General features: G+C 36.5%; 1 protein-coding gene across 1 annotated transcript in view; it reads right to left on the bottom strand.

Moving 5' to 3' along the window:
• LOC136031678 (uncharacterized) overlaps window positions 1-2,935 on the bottom strand; it is a 28,435-nt gene extending 25,500 nt beyond the window's left edge. The window contains exon 1 of the mRNA XM_065711355.1: window positions 2,838-2,935. Coding sequence (XP_065567427.1) covers window positions 2,838-2,861 — 24 coding nt within the window. The 5' untranslated portion in view covers window positions 2,862-2,935. The remainder of the gene's footprint in view (window positions 1-2,837) is intronic.
• Between the last annotated feature and the right edge of the window lie 11,973 nt (window positions 2,936-14,908).

The raw sequence follows: 14,908 nt of genomic DNA, 5'->3' as shown, positions 1-14,908 counted from the left end.
AATGAGCATATGTAAACTGAGGCTGGAGTATCAATTGGATCACGTTTGTTTAATTAATTTGGTCAAAGTTGAGCTGATTTCACTGTTAAGATTGTCTTCATTCTGTTATTGTGAAACTATAAGAAAACGTAGATGGGTATTAAACCCCTTTAATTAGCAACTTTAAAATTAATGAATTTTATATATTGAGAATCAGTATGATTAATAAATGTTTCTGTTGCATATGTTGTAATGGATGTGTTTTTAGAGTTTAATATTCTATTGGCAGTAGTTGCTCTTTTCTTACTATTTATTACCACGAGCGGTTTGATCCAAGGCTCCCTTAAATGTCCAGGAGGGCTACTGCTACCTCCTTTAACTCCCGTTTTTTACATTCAAGTTTCATTAACGTAGAACAATGCTTCGAGATTGATATTCATCCCTAAAAAAATGTACATCTCGCGAATTTATTAACAGAGTTGGCTTTGAATATCAAAAGTTTCTTATAGGGCCATTATTCCCAAGGCTTAAATGTGAATTCTTTGAACAAACCAGGGATCTTCTCCAGGGATGCAATTAGGGAATGACCGCTCACCGGGATTCAAAAAGACATTGAATATTGTATACAAACAGGAAATGAGAGATATTATCGGTTTAAACGTGGGTGAAAACGAAGTTCTTCGTAGCATTCCCAACATGCTCCCCCGCCAGAGAAATTCCACCACTTGGGATTTCCCCCTCCTCAACACCTTGCTCTTCACGGTAAAAAGTTTTTCGGCACATAAAAAAAGTTAATTATTGTTCTAATTAAACAACCCTTGTGTTTCAGGAGTCGTTTTTAAAGAATTAGGACAAAATTTAAACTTTAGCTTAAGGAGCGTTGTGTTAAGGAGGGGGAAACCCCATCATATACGTAATAATTTCTGTTCGTTTTAAGTTTTGATGTTGCTTCTTACTGTCAGTTGAAAAAACTTGTTTTTTATTTAATTTCTGATATTCTTCAGATAACGCCAGGAAATCTGGCTCCACCTCCACCGAAAATCCTTCTTCCCACGGAAATATGCTCTGGACCATTCAATCTGGTGAAAATTTACCCCGGACAAATACCCTTAACACCTCCACGCGGTAAAATTGAATCGGTAAATAGAAAGCAGATATATGCAAAATTTCGCTTAGGAATTCTTGCAAATTCCCCGAGTATAAAATTTTCCCTGAGAAGTTCACCCCCTGAAAACTTTCTTTTCCATGGAAAATTGTCCCCGTGCGAAATTCCCCGTGCAGATAATTTCGTCCTCCCCACCCCAAAAATGTATGAATACTTCCCAATAACAAATACTAACGTAAACAACGGGCAAATTTTATAACTTAAAAAAAACTTTCCCCAGGGGCTGTGGGGGATCATGTCATCTCCAAGACACGATTATTATGTATCTAAAAATGTTGATCGGACGATTTTAGGGAAAAACGGTGAGGGAGGGGGCCTAGTTGCCTTCCAATTTTTGGTCACTTAAGGGCACAAGAACTATTAATTTCCGCTGGAATGAGCGCTCACTTGATTTCCAAGGCCCACTGGATCGATGCGATCACTACTGGGGAAAACGAACAAAAACAACAACAAATAAATACGCATCCGTGATCTTTCTTCTGGCAAAAATTCAAAATTCCACTTTTTTGCATATAGGAGCTGAAATCCACTACAATAGGGTTCTCTTATTGGCTGAATCTGATGGTGGGATTTTCATTAAGATTTTATGACTTTTAGAGAATATTTTCCCCTTTTTTCGAAAATCGGGCAAATTTTCTCAGGTTCGTAACCTTTGATGGGTGAAATTAAACTTAATGAAACTTATATATTTATAATCAGTACAAAAATTCAATTCTTTTCATGTATTTATTGGTATCAAAATTCCGTTTTTAGAGTTTCAGTTACTATTGAAGCCTTGTTGCTCCTTACTTACAGTGTGTTACCACGAACCGTTTGATATCTACATTGGCCGTTTACATTGTGTTGACTACGTGAATTTTTATAGAACGAATGCTCTACCTAACGAAATTAAGTTCCTGAAATTGGGAAGCTGAATACATAGTTTTTCTATGCATTTGAATAGGTCGAATGCTCACAAGGTTTTTAATCGATGTCAAACTGACTCTCTTAGGGGAAAAATGTAGTTTGGTGTCACAAAATGGCAGAAAAAGTCACTTTCTCTCGGCTCAATATTTTTGGTAACTTGAAAATGGTATTAAACCTTTTTATTTCCACTCGAATGATCTCTCTTCCGATCTCCTAGGACCGTTGGTTCAATACGATCACCCTGAGGGGGAAAAACAATAAACTCGCATCCATGATCTATCTGACGGGGGAAAAAATTTGAAATCCCACATTTTTGCATATAAAAGCTTGAAACCTATATCATAGGGTGTTTAATTATGATGGATTTGATGATGTTCGATTTGAATCGGATAAAAATAATTTTCATCAAGACTATTATCTCTTAGAGGTGTCTCCCCTTTTTTCGAAAACCAGCTAAATATCCTCAGGCTTGTAGCATTGGAAAATATTAATGAATTTTATGTTTGGAATCAGCATAAAATATATATCATCTTTTTGTGTATTAATAGTTATCAAAAGCTCCTTTTTTAGAGTTTGGATACTATTTGCCTGAGTCGCTCATTGCCTACAGCAATTTGTTCTTGACTGTTTTGACATGGCTTATTTTGATAACAAAAAAATAAGTTCGTAAGGTTAACCTTTTTTTCCAAACTATATTTTTAGCCCCTAATTGTGTTAGTACAGGATTGTTAACAACTAATCAGAATTGGATGTTTTCAAAAACAACGCAATCAAAAATGTTACGAACCTCAATCAGCCACACCCTCATCATGTTCTTGACCCTTAGCAGAGTATCCTAACTTAAAAGAATCTTTGTTTCTGATCTACTTTACAATACTAAATAACCTTTGAAACAGGGTACGGCCCTATATACCTGCCGGGTCGTACTCAGGTTTTAGCAGCACAAGGCTAAATCGTAATTACTTAGAAAATAATTGACATTTGCTTATCGAACCTATTACAGCGTAATGTTCTATCTTTACCTTCCGGTCTAAAATTCAATTTTTTGGTGTATAAAAATATTTTGTATATGTTTTTTGAACGAATCAATTGATGGTTTAAACAATTTGCTATGGTTAGATCAGATTACCTGCAATGATAATAATTGCAACAATACTTTAATAGCACCGTGAAAAGCCATTTGAAAATTCATTGTACCACACTAGAGTAAAGTCAAAATCTCATTTTTTGAGGAGTTTAATCCAGGAACACGTATTTATATTTTCTTTATATGTTTAGTCTTTTAAAAATATTTCTACAGATTTCGATTGGAAATTTGGAACGATTAAGTCCTCTCTCAATAAATCACTCACATTTCAATGAATGAATGAATGAATGAATGAATGAAAATATTACCCGTAAAAGTATAAAAAACACAAAATACGGAGTATTATAAATAACATTTAAATGAATTTCACTGACCATTAACACTTTTGATAATGGGACCAGTTAAACCTACAAATGTTAACACGTTTCTAATTGCATGTAGGGTCTAGTTCTCTTCCTTTGAGAGTCTGAGACATGACATAATCCCTTTGAGTGGAATTTTGTTATATGACGATAAGACATATGAAGGCCAGATCTCCACATACCTACAAAGGTTCCAAGGCTCCAGGACCTTCCAAAGTGATGGAAGATGTATACTATTTTGAGCTAATACTTATAATTTAAACAGTTAAAAAGTCTTTATTTAAGCTCGGCACAAGTTCAAAATCCTATGGAAATCGCAGCTAAAAAATCCAATCTTTTTTCCCATTTTTTATTTGGGGGGGGGGGGGGCTTTTAAGAGAATCAAGAATTTGACATTTCACATGTCAATTGCATGGGATAACTGAAAGTGACTGCAATAGAATCAAACAGTTCGTTGTAACGAACATTAAGTAAGGAGCAAGGAGGCTCAATAGTAACCGAGTCTCTAAAAAACGGAATTTTGATATCAATAGTCAAATAAAAAAGGATTGGCTTATTTTGCTGATTCCCAATATATATAATTCATTAAGTTTAGTCCTACCCATCAAGAGCTATGTGCCTGAGAAATTTCCTGATTTTAAAAAAGCGGTGGAACACCCCCTAGAAGTCAAGGAATGCTAATGAAGATCACAGCATAATATTAAGCGTACCCAAAATCCTTTTATAGAATTTTCAAGCACCAATCTGCAAAATATTGAATTTTGTATTCTTTGCTAGAAGAAAGATCTCGAATGCGAGTTTATTTGTTTTTTAATATGAATTTTTCCCCCGGGTTGATAGTATTGAAATAATAGTCCTAGAATCTCGGAAAAGGGTTCATATATGAGCAAAAATACTATAAAGTGTTGAATTTTGTATTTTTTGCCAGAAGAAAGATCACAGATGCAAGTTTATTTTTTTTTATGAACGTTTATCCCCCGGGGCTGATCGCATCAAAATAATAGTTCTAGAATATCGGAAAAGGGCTCATTTGAGCGAAAATAAAAAGATTTTAGTTCCCTTTTTAAGTAACCAAAAAGATTGGAGGGAAATTAGCCCCCCTCCCACCCTATTTTCCTCAAAGTCATCCGGTCAAAATTTCAAATTATGAATTTTGCTATAATGACATCAGTATATTTTAACATATTTTCAGTTCAGAGTCGCTAAAGCTATTGTACAAAATACAAAAATATATATATTTTCCAAACATCCGGGTTGCAGCGGTAGCTTGCAACCTAGTTAGGGACGATCAAGTCCCGCGCTAAGAAATACAGTAGGCCGTAATCCCTAAAAATAGAGTTTGTTCGAAATAGAAAGTATACTATTAGAATCTCATTGTCCCAAACCCTTATGTAGGAAGCCTACAGCACCTTTGGTTAAACAACGAAGGCAAATCTTGGGCTTGAAAAACAAGAAAAGTTGCTTGAACTACAATATTTTGCATCAAGGGCATCTTTTTTCCGTTTTTTCCACTCAGATATCTGGGCACTGGAAATTCATGCAGAGCTGTTTGATGGCTTATCTTAAAGGAAACTAAAGGTTTTTAAAATAGAATTACTGTTTTAAAAAACTGCATTTTCTTGTACAAGCTTGATGAATAATGACGTCAAAGTTGTGGGTTGTAACCATATATGACCTAATAAGTGAAGGCAATATTTATACATGTTTATTTAGTATACGTTATACGTTTTACCAGTACCTCCTGGCGCATCCAAAAAGAAAATTTCTCCAACGTTGTTATCGACACAGTGCATTATCGTATCATAAATGTCTTTTTGTTCCGACGTTAACTTGGAAATGTTATTTTGTACATACGACAATAGATCACTCGTACTGTAACTTTGTTCACGATCCAATTCTACACATGTCGAAACAGCAGCGATACGGTTAGGTGAAGGCATTCCCAAATCCTGAAGAGGTTTGTTTGCCATACGTACGCACAAATCTTCTATAATAACTAAAGTGTAGTTATAAATTTCTGATGTAAAATCAAAAGTCATATCTGACGTCTCTAACTGTTTTCGATGGAGTATATCTTCGGACATTTTTGACTTATATTTTTCCCATAACTCTGTAGGAGCTGATGAAGAGCAAGTTGTTAAAATGATGCCAAACAATGCGCGAATTTGACTTGGAGTTGACGTTTCGCATGCGTCATTGATGCAGTTATCCCAGTGTTGGTCATTCTCCAATAAATTCAGAGCTTGGCATGCACTACGGTAAGCGTCATGTATAGTACCGTTTACAGTTCTCAAATACTCAAAGGATGTCGGACCGGGTACATTCACCAAAAGCAGGCGTAGAAAGAAGCATTCATGTTGATTGGGATGAACGGTGTAGAGTCTTCCTATCGTGGTATCTTTGAAGATGGTAGGTTGGCCGTCGACTGACTTACCCTGTTTTCGACGTTCAAATACTTTATTTTTAGTATTCCACGTGTAATACGAAGGCATTCACGGCATTTTAAAATATAATTTTCTTCATCCTGCCGAATCATTAGTCTATAGGAATAATAATGCATTGCACTGCATTTCTTATTCATTTCTTTGTTAGTGGCTGGATTCATCAATTTAATATTAAAGTGATAGCCGTCGGCTCCATCCCAAAAAATGATAGGATATTGTAGGGCATCGTAGCATCGATGAGTTTCAGCAATTCTTAACATCTGAGCGTTTCGCTTTTGAAGAATAATATCTCGAGGTAAAAACTGATCACCGACCATAACGATTTCCACTTCGTCGATAGTTGGAGCATTGTATCTACGCACATGTTGGCCAGGAGGCGTTTTGTCAGCGGAAATAACAATTTTATGCGTATCAGTAGGCATCAAATCGATGGCTGTTTTGAACAGACGCACTAAATTATTATTTTCGTGGAAAAGATGTTGCAATTGGGAAACGATTGTCCTTTCAACTTTGGGAGAAATTTCGCAACGTGCATTCAATTCAGAATTTCTATCACTGATGAAGTACAACTGTAAAAATTTATGATTCTCGCCTGAGAATGGTAGAAGGGACCCTGCTCTATGATAAATTTGCCCTTTTACTTTGAAAGTAGACATAAATTGATCTGGATTTTCGATTTGGGCTCCAAACGACGTCATTTGGAAACATGAGTTATATTTTCTGATTTTTGACAAAAAACGCTTAGATTCTGACGTAGTTCCAGTAAGGAAAGTCTTCAATGGCTCTGGTGGTGCAGCCAATAGAGGAAGTTTAACTTTTCCTGAGGCGCAACACATTCCCATTGTTTCACCATTGAATTTCAAGGCCTTGCAATAGGGACGATTAAATATTTTTCCATCCACGATCTTCTTACAATTAAAAATTTGTCTTTGAACGATTTTCTTAAATACTTTTAATGACGTCATCGTCATAACAAACATGACGACAACTAACTTCATGACAACATGATTAAAAAATTGTCTTTGAACGATTTTCTTAAATACTTTTAATGACGTCATCGTCATAACAAACATGACGACAACTAACTTCATGACAACATGACGTCACTCGACAGACAGACAGACAGACACATCCACAGACAACTTTTTTTTATATAGATTAATATATAGACTAGCTAAAAAGAGCAATAATTTATGCATTTAGTATATATGTATAATTAATTTTTATACTAATTAGACTTGATATTTTATGCTTATCTCTGTTCCTTTTCTAGTGTAGCATGCGTCATAGACATTCAAACGATAAGTTTACTCTTGGAGAGGGAGAAGAATGATGAAATTTAATCTTCTGAAATCTATATATATAAAAACTAGCTGGGCGCTTCGCGCCACCCCAACACCTAGTTGGTGGGGGCGCTTCGTGCCCCCCAAGCCCCCTGCGCGCGTAAGTCGTTACGCTCCATATTAGTTACGCGCCATTGTAGTTGTGTCCCTGTGTCCCACCTGTAATAGATAGATAAAAGAGAAAAGATTTCTCTTTTCGTTATAGATATATATGTTTTTAACTACGTAAAACTTGCGAATATACAACATTCTTCGATGTCCCATTGGCTGTGCATATAAATAGATTGTCAGGTTTACCGACGCTTGAACATGCAACATAAAATTGTCCATGGGAAAAACAATCCGTATTCAGATCTATACCTCATTATTCTAATGATTGCCCTTGAGCTTTGTTGATGGTGATTGCTAATCGAACATTCCCCGTGTCCCGGTCGTCATTTATATTCCCAGTATCCCGGTCGTCATTTGTGTCCCAGTGTCCCAGTGTGTAATTTCTCTTTGAGCGTCACGTTCGTCATTTATATTCCCTGTGTCCCGGTCGTCATTTGTGTCCCAGTCTGTAATTTATCTTTGAGTGCCCCGGTCGTCATTTATATCTCCCGGTTGTTATTTGTGTCCCAGTGCCCCAGTCTGTAATTTTTCTTTAAGTGTCCCGGTCGTTATTTATATTCCCCGTGTCCCGGCTTTTAGTTTTCTTTTTCTCCTTTATTTTTCAGTTTTTTTCCTTTTTTTAGTTTTTTTTTTTCTTTTTCAGTTCATAGTTTTTTTTAGTTTTTTTATTAGTTTTTAGTTTTTTTTTCTTTTTAGTTTTTTTTTGTAGTTTTTACCTTTTTTTTAGTTTTTTTAGTTTTTTTTTCTTTTTTAGTTTTTTACCTTTTTTTGGTTATTTTTTTGTTTTTTAGCTTTTTTAGTTTTTTCAGTATTTTCTTTTTAGTTTTTTTTTTAGTTTTTACCTTTTTTAGTTTTTTTCTTCTTTTGTATTAATGCTAAAGCCAAGGTTCAAACCTGGAGCCTCTCGGACCTAGAAGCTGAAACATAACGCTTTACCAACTCAGCTACTTCGGCTTGAATACATTCGTTCTGAGCAGCTTCCTCGGGTGTTGCCATTGTAGGTTCTTCAGTCATTTTACAATTAGAAATTTCTCTTTCAACGATATTCTTACAATAAAAAATTTGTCCTTGAACGATATTCTTAAATACCTGTGTCCAGGTCGTCACTTATATCCCTGTGTCCCGGTCGTCATTTGTGTCCCGGTATCCCAGTCTGTAATTTCTCTTTGAGTGTCCCGGTCGTCATTTATATTTCCTCTGTCCCGGTCGTCATTTGTGTCCCGGTCTGTAATTTCTCTTTGAGTGTTTTTTCTTTTTAGTTTTTTTTTTATAGTTTTTTACCTATTTTCTTTTTTCAGTTTTGTTTTTCTTCTTTATTTTTCACCGTCACTATGAAATACATATAGCCGAACCTTTGTTTTTTTAACTAAAATCTGGTAGGCATTGATGACCTTATCCAAGTCAAAATCCCAAACCCAATCATCATCGCTATCATTTTCAGTTTTGATATGTTTTGACTCTCGCTGTCCAGGTGGATTTTCATCTAACTGCGCGGTTTTGCGTTCTTTAGCCGCAAGCCTGTTTTCTTGCTGTTCTTGTGATTCCTCGGCACGCTTTCTTTTCTTACTTTCTCTATCAGCCGCAAGTTTTTTGGCGTAGACTCTTTGAGCAGCTTCCTCAGCTGTTGCCATTGTAGGTTCTTCAGTCATTTTACAATTAAACATTTTTCCGTCCACGATCTTCTTACAATTAAAAATTTGTCTTTGAACGATTTTCTTAAATACTTTTAGCCTTGTTTTTTCACTTTCTCTTTTACCAGCAAGTCTGGTTTCGCGTTGCTCTTGTGATTCCTCGGCACGCTTTCTTTTCTTACTTTCTCTATCAGCGGCAAGTTTTTTGGCATAGACTCTTTGAGCAGCTTCCTCGGCTGTTGACATTGTAGGTTCTTCAGTCATTTTACAATTAAACATTTTTCCGTGAACGAATGTCTTAAATACCTTTAATGACGTCATCGTCATAATGACGACATGACGACCTGATGACATGACGTCACTCGACACACAGACACACAGACAACTTATTTTTATATATATAGATAGATAAATAGATACAGTTTCTTTTTTAGTTTTTTCTTTTCTTAGTTTTTTTCTTTTCTTAGTTTTTTTCTTTTCTAATTTTTCTTTTTTTTAGTTAATTCTTTTTATTGATTTGTTTTCTTCAATTTGTCAATGTTCATTCTAACAATGACACTTGGAAAAATTTTTACGTGCCAAGCATGCTAAAGCTCCAACAATTTATAATAAACCTCAAAATTTTGGGTATCTGTTTTAAGGTTTTCGAATTACTTTAATCTATTGTTAAAATATATTGAAATTTTTGTATAATTTCCAGTTTTTTTTTAGTTTTTTTCTTTTTTTAGTTTTTAGCTTTTTTAGTTTTTTTTTTTAGTTTTTTACCTTTTTTATTTTTTTTTACGTTTTTTGTTTTTAGGTTTTTTCTTTTTTTAATTTTTTAATTTTTTTTTTTTAGTTTTTTCTTTTTAGTTTTTTTTTACTTTTTTACCATTTTTCTTTATTCAGTTTTCTTTTTCTTCTTTATTTTTCAGCGTCACTATGAAATACATATCGCCGAACCTTTGTTTTTTTTAACCAAAATCTGGTAGGCATTGATGACCTTATCCAAGTCAAAATCCCAAAACCAATCATCATCGCTATTATTTTCAGTTTTGATACGTTTTGACTCTCGCTGTCCAGGTGGATTTTCATCTAACTGCGCGGTTTTGCGTTCTTTAGCCACAAGCCTTTTGGCATTAACCCTTTGAGCAGATTCATCGGCTGTTTCTTCTGCCATTGTAGGATTTATACTAAAATTTCTCTTTGAATGAACTATTTGAGCAGCTTCCTCGGCTGTTTCTTCTGTCATTTTAAGATCTATACTAAAAATTCCTCTTCACTTGCCAAGCTTGCTAAAGCTCAACAATTTATAATAAACCTCAAAATTTTAAGTATCTGTTTTAAGGTTTTCGAATTACTTTAATCTATTGTTAAAATATTCCGAAATATCTATGCAATTCTCAGTTTTTATATTTTAGTTTGTTTTCTTTTTCTTCTTTATTTTTCAGACGTCATATGCAAACCCTCAACACAAAAATACATACAACTTATTTTTATATATATAGAAGATATAATCTGGCGTAACTTTTCATATATATAGAAGATATAATCTGGCGTAACAGACATAACACACAAACAACTTATCTATGTATATAAAAATAAGTTGTCTGTGTGTCTATGTGTCGAGTGACGTCAAGTTTGTGTGTCGACTGACGTCATGTTTGTCGACTGACGAAATTACAGACGTGGACATCGGGACACAAATGACGACCGGGACACCGGTACATTTATCTATATATATAAAAATAAGTTGTCTGTGTGTGTGTCGAGTGACATCATGTTTGTGTGTCGACTGACGTCATGTTTGTCGACTGACGAAATTACAGACCGGGACATCGGGACACAAATGATGACCGGGACACCGGGACATAGAGAATATAAATGACGACCGGGACACTCAAAGAGAAAGTGACCGGGACACAAGGAATGTTCGATTAGCAATCACCATCAACAAAGCACCGGACACAAATGACGACCGGGACACAGGGAATATAAATGACGACCAGGACATAAGTAAAAAAAAACTAAAAAAACTAAAAAAAGATAAAAACTACAAAAAAAACTAAAAAGAAAAAAAAACTAAAAACTAATAAAAAAATAAAAAAGCTAAAAAACTAAAAAAACTAAAAGGAAAAAAACTGAAAAATAAAGGAGAAAAACAAAACTAAAAATAATAAAAATGAAAAAAACTAAAAAGGTAAAAATACAAAAAAACTAATAAGATAAATGAAAAAAAACTAAAAAAAAAGTAAAAACAAAAAAAAAACTAAAAAGAAAAAAAAAGGGGAAAACACAAAAATTTATTTCATCATATACCAATTCAAAAACGAATGTATATACAGACCGGGACACCGGGGCACAAATGACGACCGGGACACAGGGAATATAAATGACGACCGGGACAAAGGGACACAACTACAACAGGGACGCCGGGGGGCACAGGGGGATATATAAATGAGGACGGCGACACAGGGAACGATCGATTAGCAATCACCATCAACAAAGCTCAAGGGCAATCTTTAGAATCATGAGGTATAGATCTGAATACGGATTGTTTTCCCATGGACAATTATATGTTGCATGTTCAAGAGTCGGTAAACCTGACAATCTATTTATATGCACAGATAAAGGGACAGCGAAGAATGTTGTATATTCGCAAGTTTTACGTAGTTAAAAACATAAATATATATATATCTATATTCACAGGTGGGACACAGGGACACAACTACAATGGCGCGTAACTAATATGGCGCGTAACGACTTACGCGCGCGGGTGGGCTTGGGAGGGGTGGGGTTATTGAAGCGCCCCCCCCCCCTAAACTAGGTGTTGGGGTGGCGCGAAGAGCCACCCCATTCGCGCCACCCCAACAACTAGTATATATATAAAAATAAGTTGTCTGTGTGTGTGTGTCGAGTGACGTCATGTTTGTGTGTCGACTGACGTCATGTTTGTTGATTGACGAAATTACACACCGGGACATCGGGACACAAATGACGACCGGGACACCGGGACATCTATATATATAAAAATAAGTTGTCTTTGTGTCTGTGTGTCGAGTGACGTCATGTTTGTGTGTCGACTGACGTCATGTTTGTTGATTGACGAAATTACACACCGGGACATCGGGACACAAATGACGACCGGGACACTGGGACATAGGAAATATAAATGACGACTGGGACACAGAGAAACAACAACAACGGGGACGCCGGGGGGCACAGGGGGATATATAAATGACGACAGGGACACAGGGAATGTTCGATTAGCAATCACCATCAACAAAGCTCAAGGGCAATCATTAGAATAATGAGGTATAGATCTGAATACAGATTGTTTTTCCCATGGACAATTATATGTTGCATGTTCAAGAGTCGGTAAACCTTACAATCTATTTATATGCACAGACAATGGGACAGCCAAGAATGTTGTACATTCGCAAGTTTTACGTAGTTAAAAATATATATATATATATCTATCTATATTCACAGGTGGGACACAGGGACACAACTACAATGGCGCGTAACTAATATGGCACGTAACGACTTGCGCGCCCGGGGGAGCTTGGGGGGGGGCGCGAAGCGCCCCCACCAACTAGGTGTTGGGGTGGTGCGAAGCACCACCCCAACAGCTAGTAGGGAATATAAATGACGACCGGGAAACTCAAAGAGAAAGCGACCGGGACACAAGGAATGTTCGATTAGCAATCACCATCAACAAAGCACTGGGACACAAATGACGACCGGGACACAGGGAATATAAATGACGACCAGGACACTCAAAGAGAAATTACAGACCGGGACACCGGAACACAAATGACGACCGGGACAAAAATGATGGCGCGTAACTAATATGGCGCGTAACGACTTACGCGCGCGGGGGGACGCTCAAACACTCTTTGACCGGGACACTCAAAGATAAAGCGACCGGGACACAGGGAATGTTCGATTAGCAATCACCATCAACAAAGCACCGGGACCAATTGCCAGCAATTGATCTGAAAATGTTTGACCAGAGTCATGGTTTAGCAATCGGACACGCATATTTTTAGTTAATTTTAATGTTTTTACGTGTGCCCATAAATTAGAATTTTTCAGGTAAGCATTCATTTCGTCTGCAGGGGTTGATCTAGGTATTATAGGTAATGTTTGCCTAAAATCTCCCGCAAGCAATATTAATGTGCTGCCAAAGGGTTTCGAATTCCCTCGCAAATCTTTCAAACACTGATCCGGAGCCTCGAGCGATTTTTTGTGTGCCATTGTGCACTCGTCCCATATAAAAAGTTTGCATTGCTGCAATACTTTGCACATGTTGGCCGGGAGGCGTTTTGTCAGCGGATATAACAATTTTATGTTTATCAGTAGGCATCAAATCGATGGCTGTTTTGAAGAGACGTATTAAATTATTATTTTCGTGGAAAAGATGTTGCAATTGCGAAACGATTGTCCTTTCAACGTCGGGAGAAATTTCGCAACGTGCATTCAAGTCAGAATTTCTATCGCTGATGGAGTACAATTGTAAAAATCTATGATTCTCGCCTGAGAATGGTAGAAGGGACCCTGCTCTATGATAAATTTGCCCTTTTACTTTGAAAGTAGGCATAAATTGACCTGGATTTTCGATTTGGGCACCAAACGACGTCATTTGGAAACATGAGTTATATTTTCTGATCTGTGATAAAAACGCTTAGATTCTGACGTAGTTCCAGTAAGCAAAGTCTTCAATGGCTCTGGTGGTGCAGCCAATAGAGGAAGTTTAACTTTTCCTGAGGCGCAACACATTCCCATTGTTTCACCATTGAATTTCAAGGCCTTGCAATAGGGACAAATTTTAGACATAGTCCCGATTTGAACACATCTACTCAAGCTATAATCGTCGACTGGGCTGTACCTGAATGCCAGGCGATAATTTTCAGGTTGCTCTTGTGATTCCTCGGCACGCTTTCTTTTCTTACTTTCTCTATCAGCCGCAAGCCTGTTTTCTTGCTGTTCTTGTAATTCCTCGGCACGCCTTCTTTTTTCACTTTCTCTTTTAGCAGCAAGCCTGGTTTCGCTTTGCTCTGGTAGTTCCTTGGCACGCTTTCTGTTCTTACTTTCTCTATCAGCCGCAAGCCTGTTTTTTTGCTGTTCTTGTGATTCCTCGGCACGCTTTCTTTTCTTACTTTCTCTATCAGCAGTAAGTTTTTTGGCATAGACTCTTTCAGCAGCTTCCTCGGCTGTTGCCATTGTAGGTTCTTCAGTCATTTTACAATTAAACATTTTTCCATGAACGAATGTCTTAAATACCTTTAATGACGTCATCGTCATAACAAACATGACGACAACTAACTTCATGACGACATAACATGATGACATGACGTCACTCGACAGACACACAGACAACTTATCTATCTATATAAAAATAAGTTGTCTGTGTGTCTGTATGTCGAGTGACGTCATGTTTGTGTGTCGACTGACGTCATGTTTGTCGACTGACGTCATTATAAGGATTGAGCCACCGGGACACAGGGACACAACTACAACGGGGACGCCGGGGGGCACAGGGGGGATATATAAATGACGACCGGGGGACACAACTACAATGACGCGTAACAAATATGGCGCGAAAAAAGCTAAAAAATGAAAAAACCTAAAAAGAAAAAAACTTTAAAAAAGGAAAAAAATAAAAAAGGCAAAAAACTAAAAAGAAAAAATGCTAAAAAGACTAAAAAAGCTGCAAATTTAAAAAAAGAAAAACTAAAAAAGAAAAACTACAAAAGAAACTATATCTGTATATGTAAAAATAAGTTGTATATATGCAAGTTTGTTTGTTTGTGGGTTTGCATATGGCGCCATTATAAGTATATAAGGGTTTGTATATGACGTCATTATAAGATGACATTACAGACCGGGACACCGGGA

The sequence above is a fragment of the Artemia franciscana genome, chromosome 10 (genome assembly GCF_032884065.1).
Source record: "Artemia franciscana chromosome 10, ASM3288406v1, whole genome shotgun sequence".
NCBI lineage: Eukaryota > Metazoa > Arthropoda > Branchiopoda > Anostraca > Artemiidae > Artemia > Artemia franciscana.
This window is presented reverse-complemented; position numbering and strand designations above follow the sequence as displayed.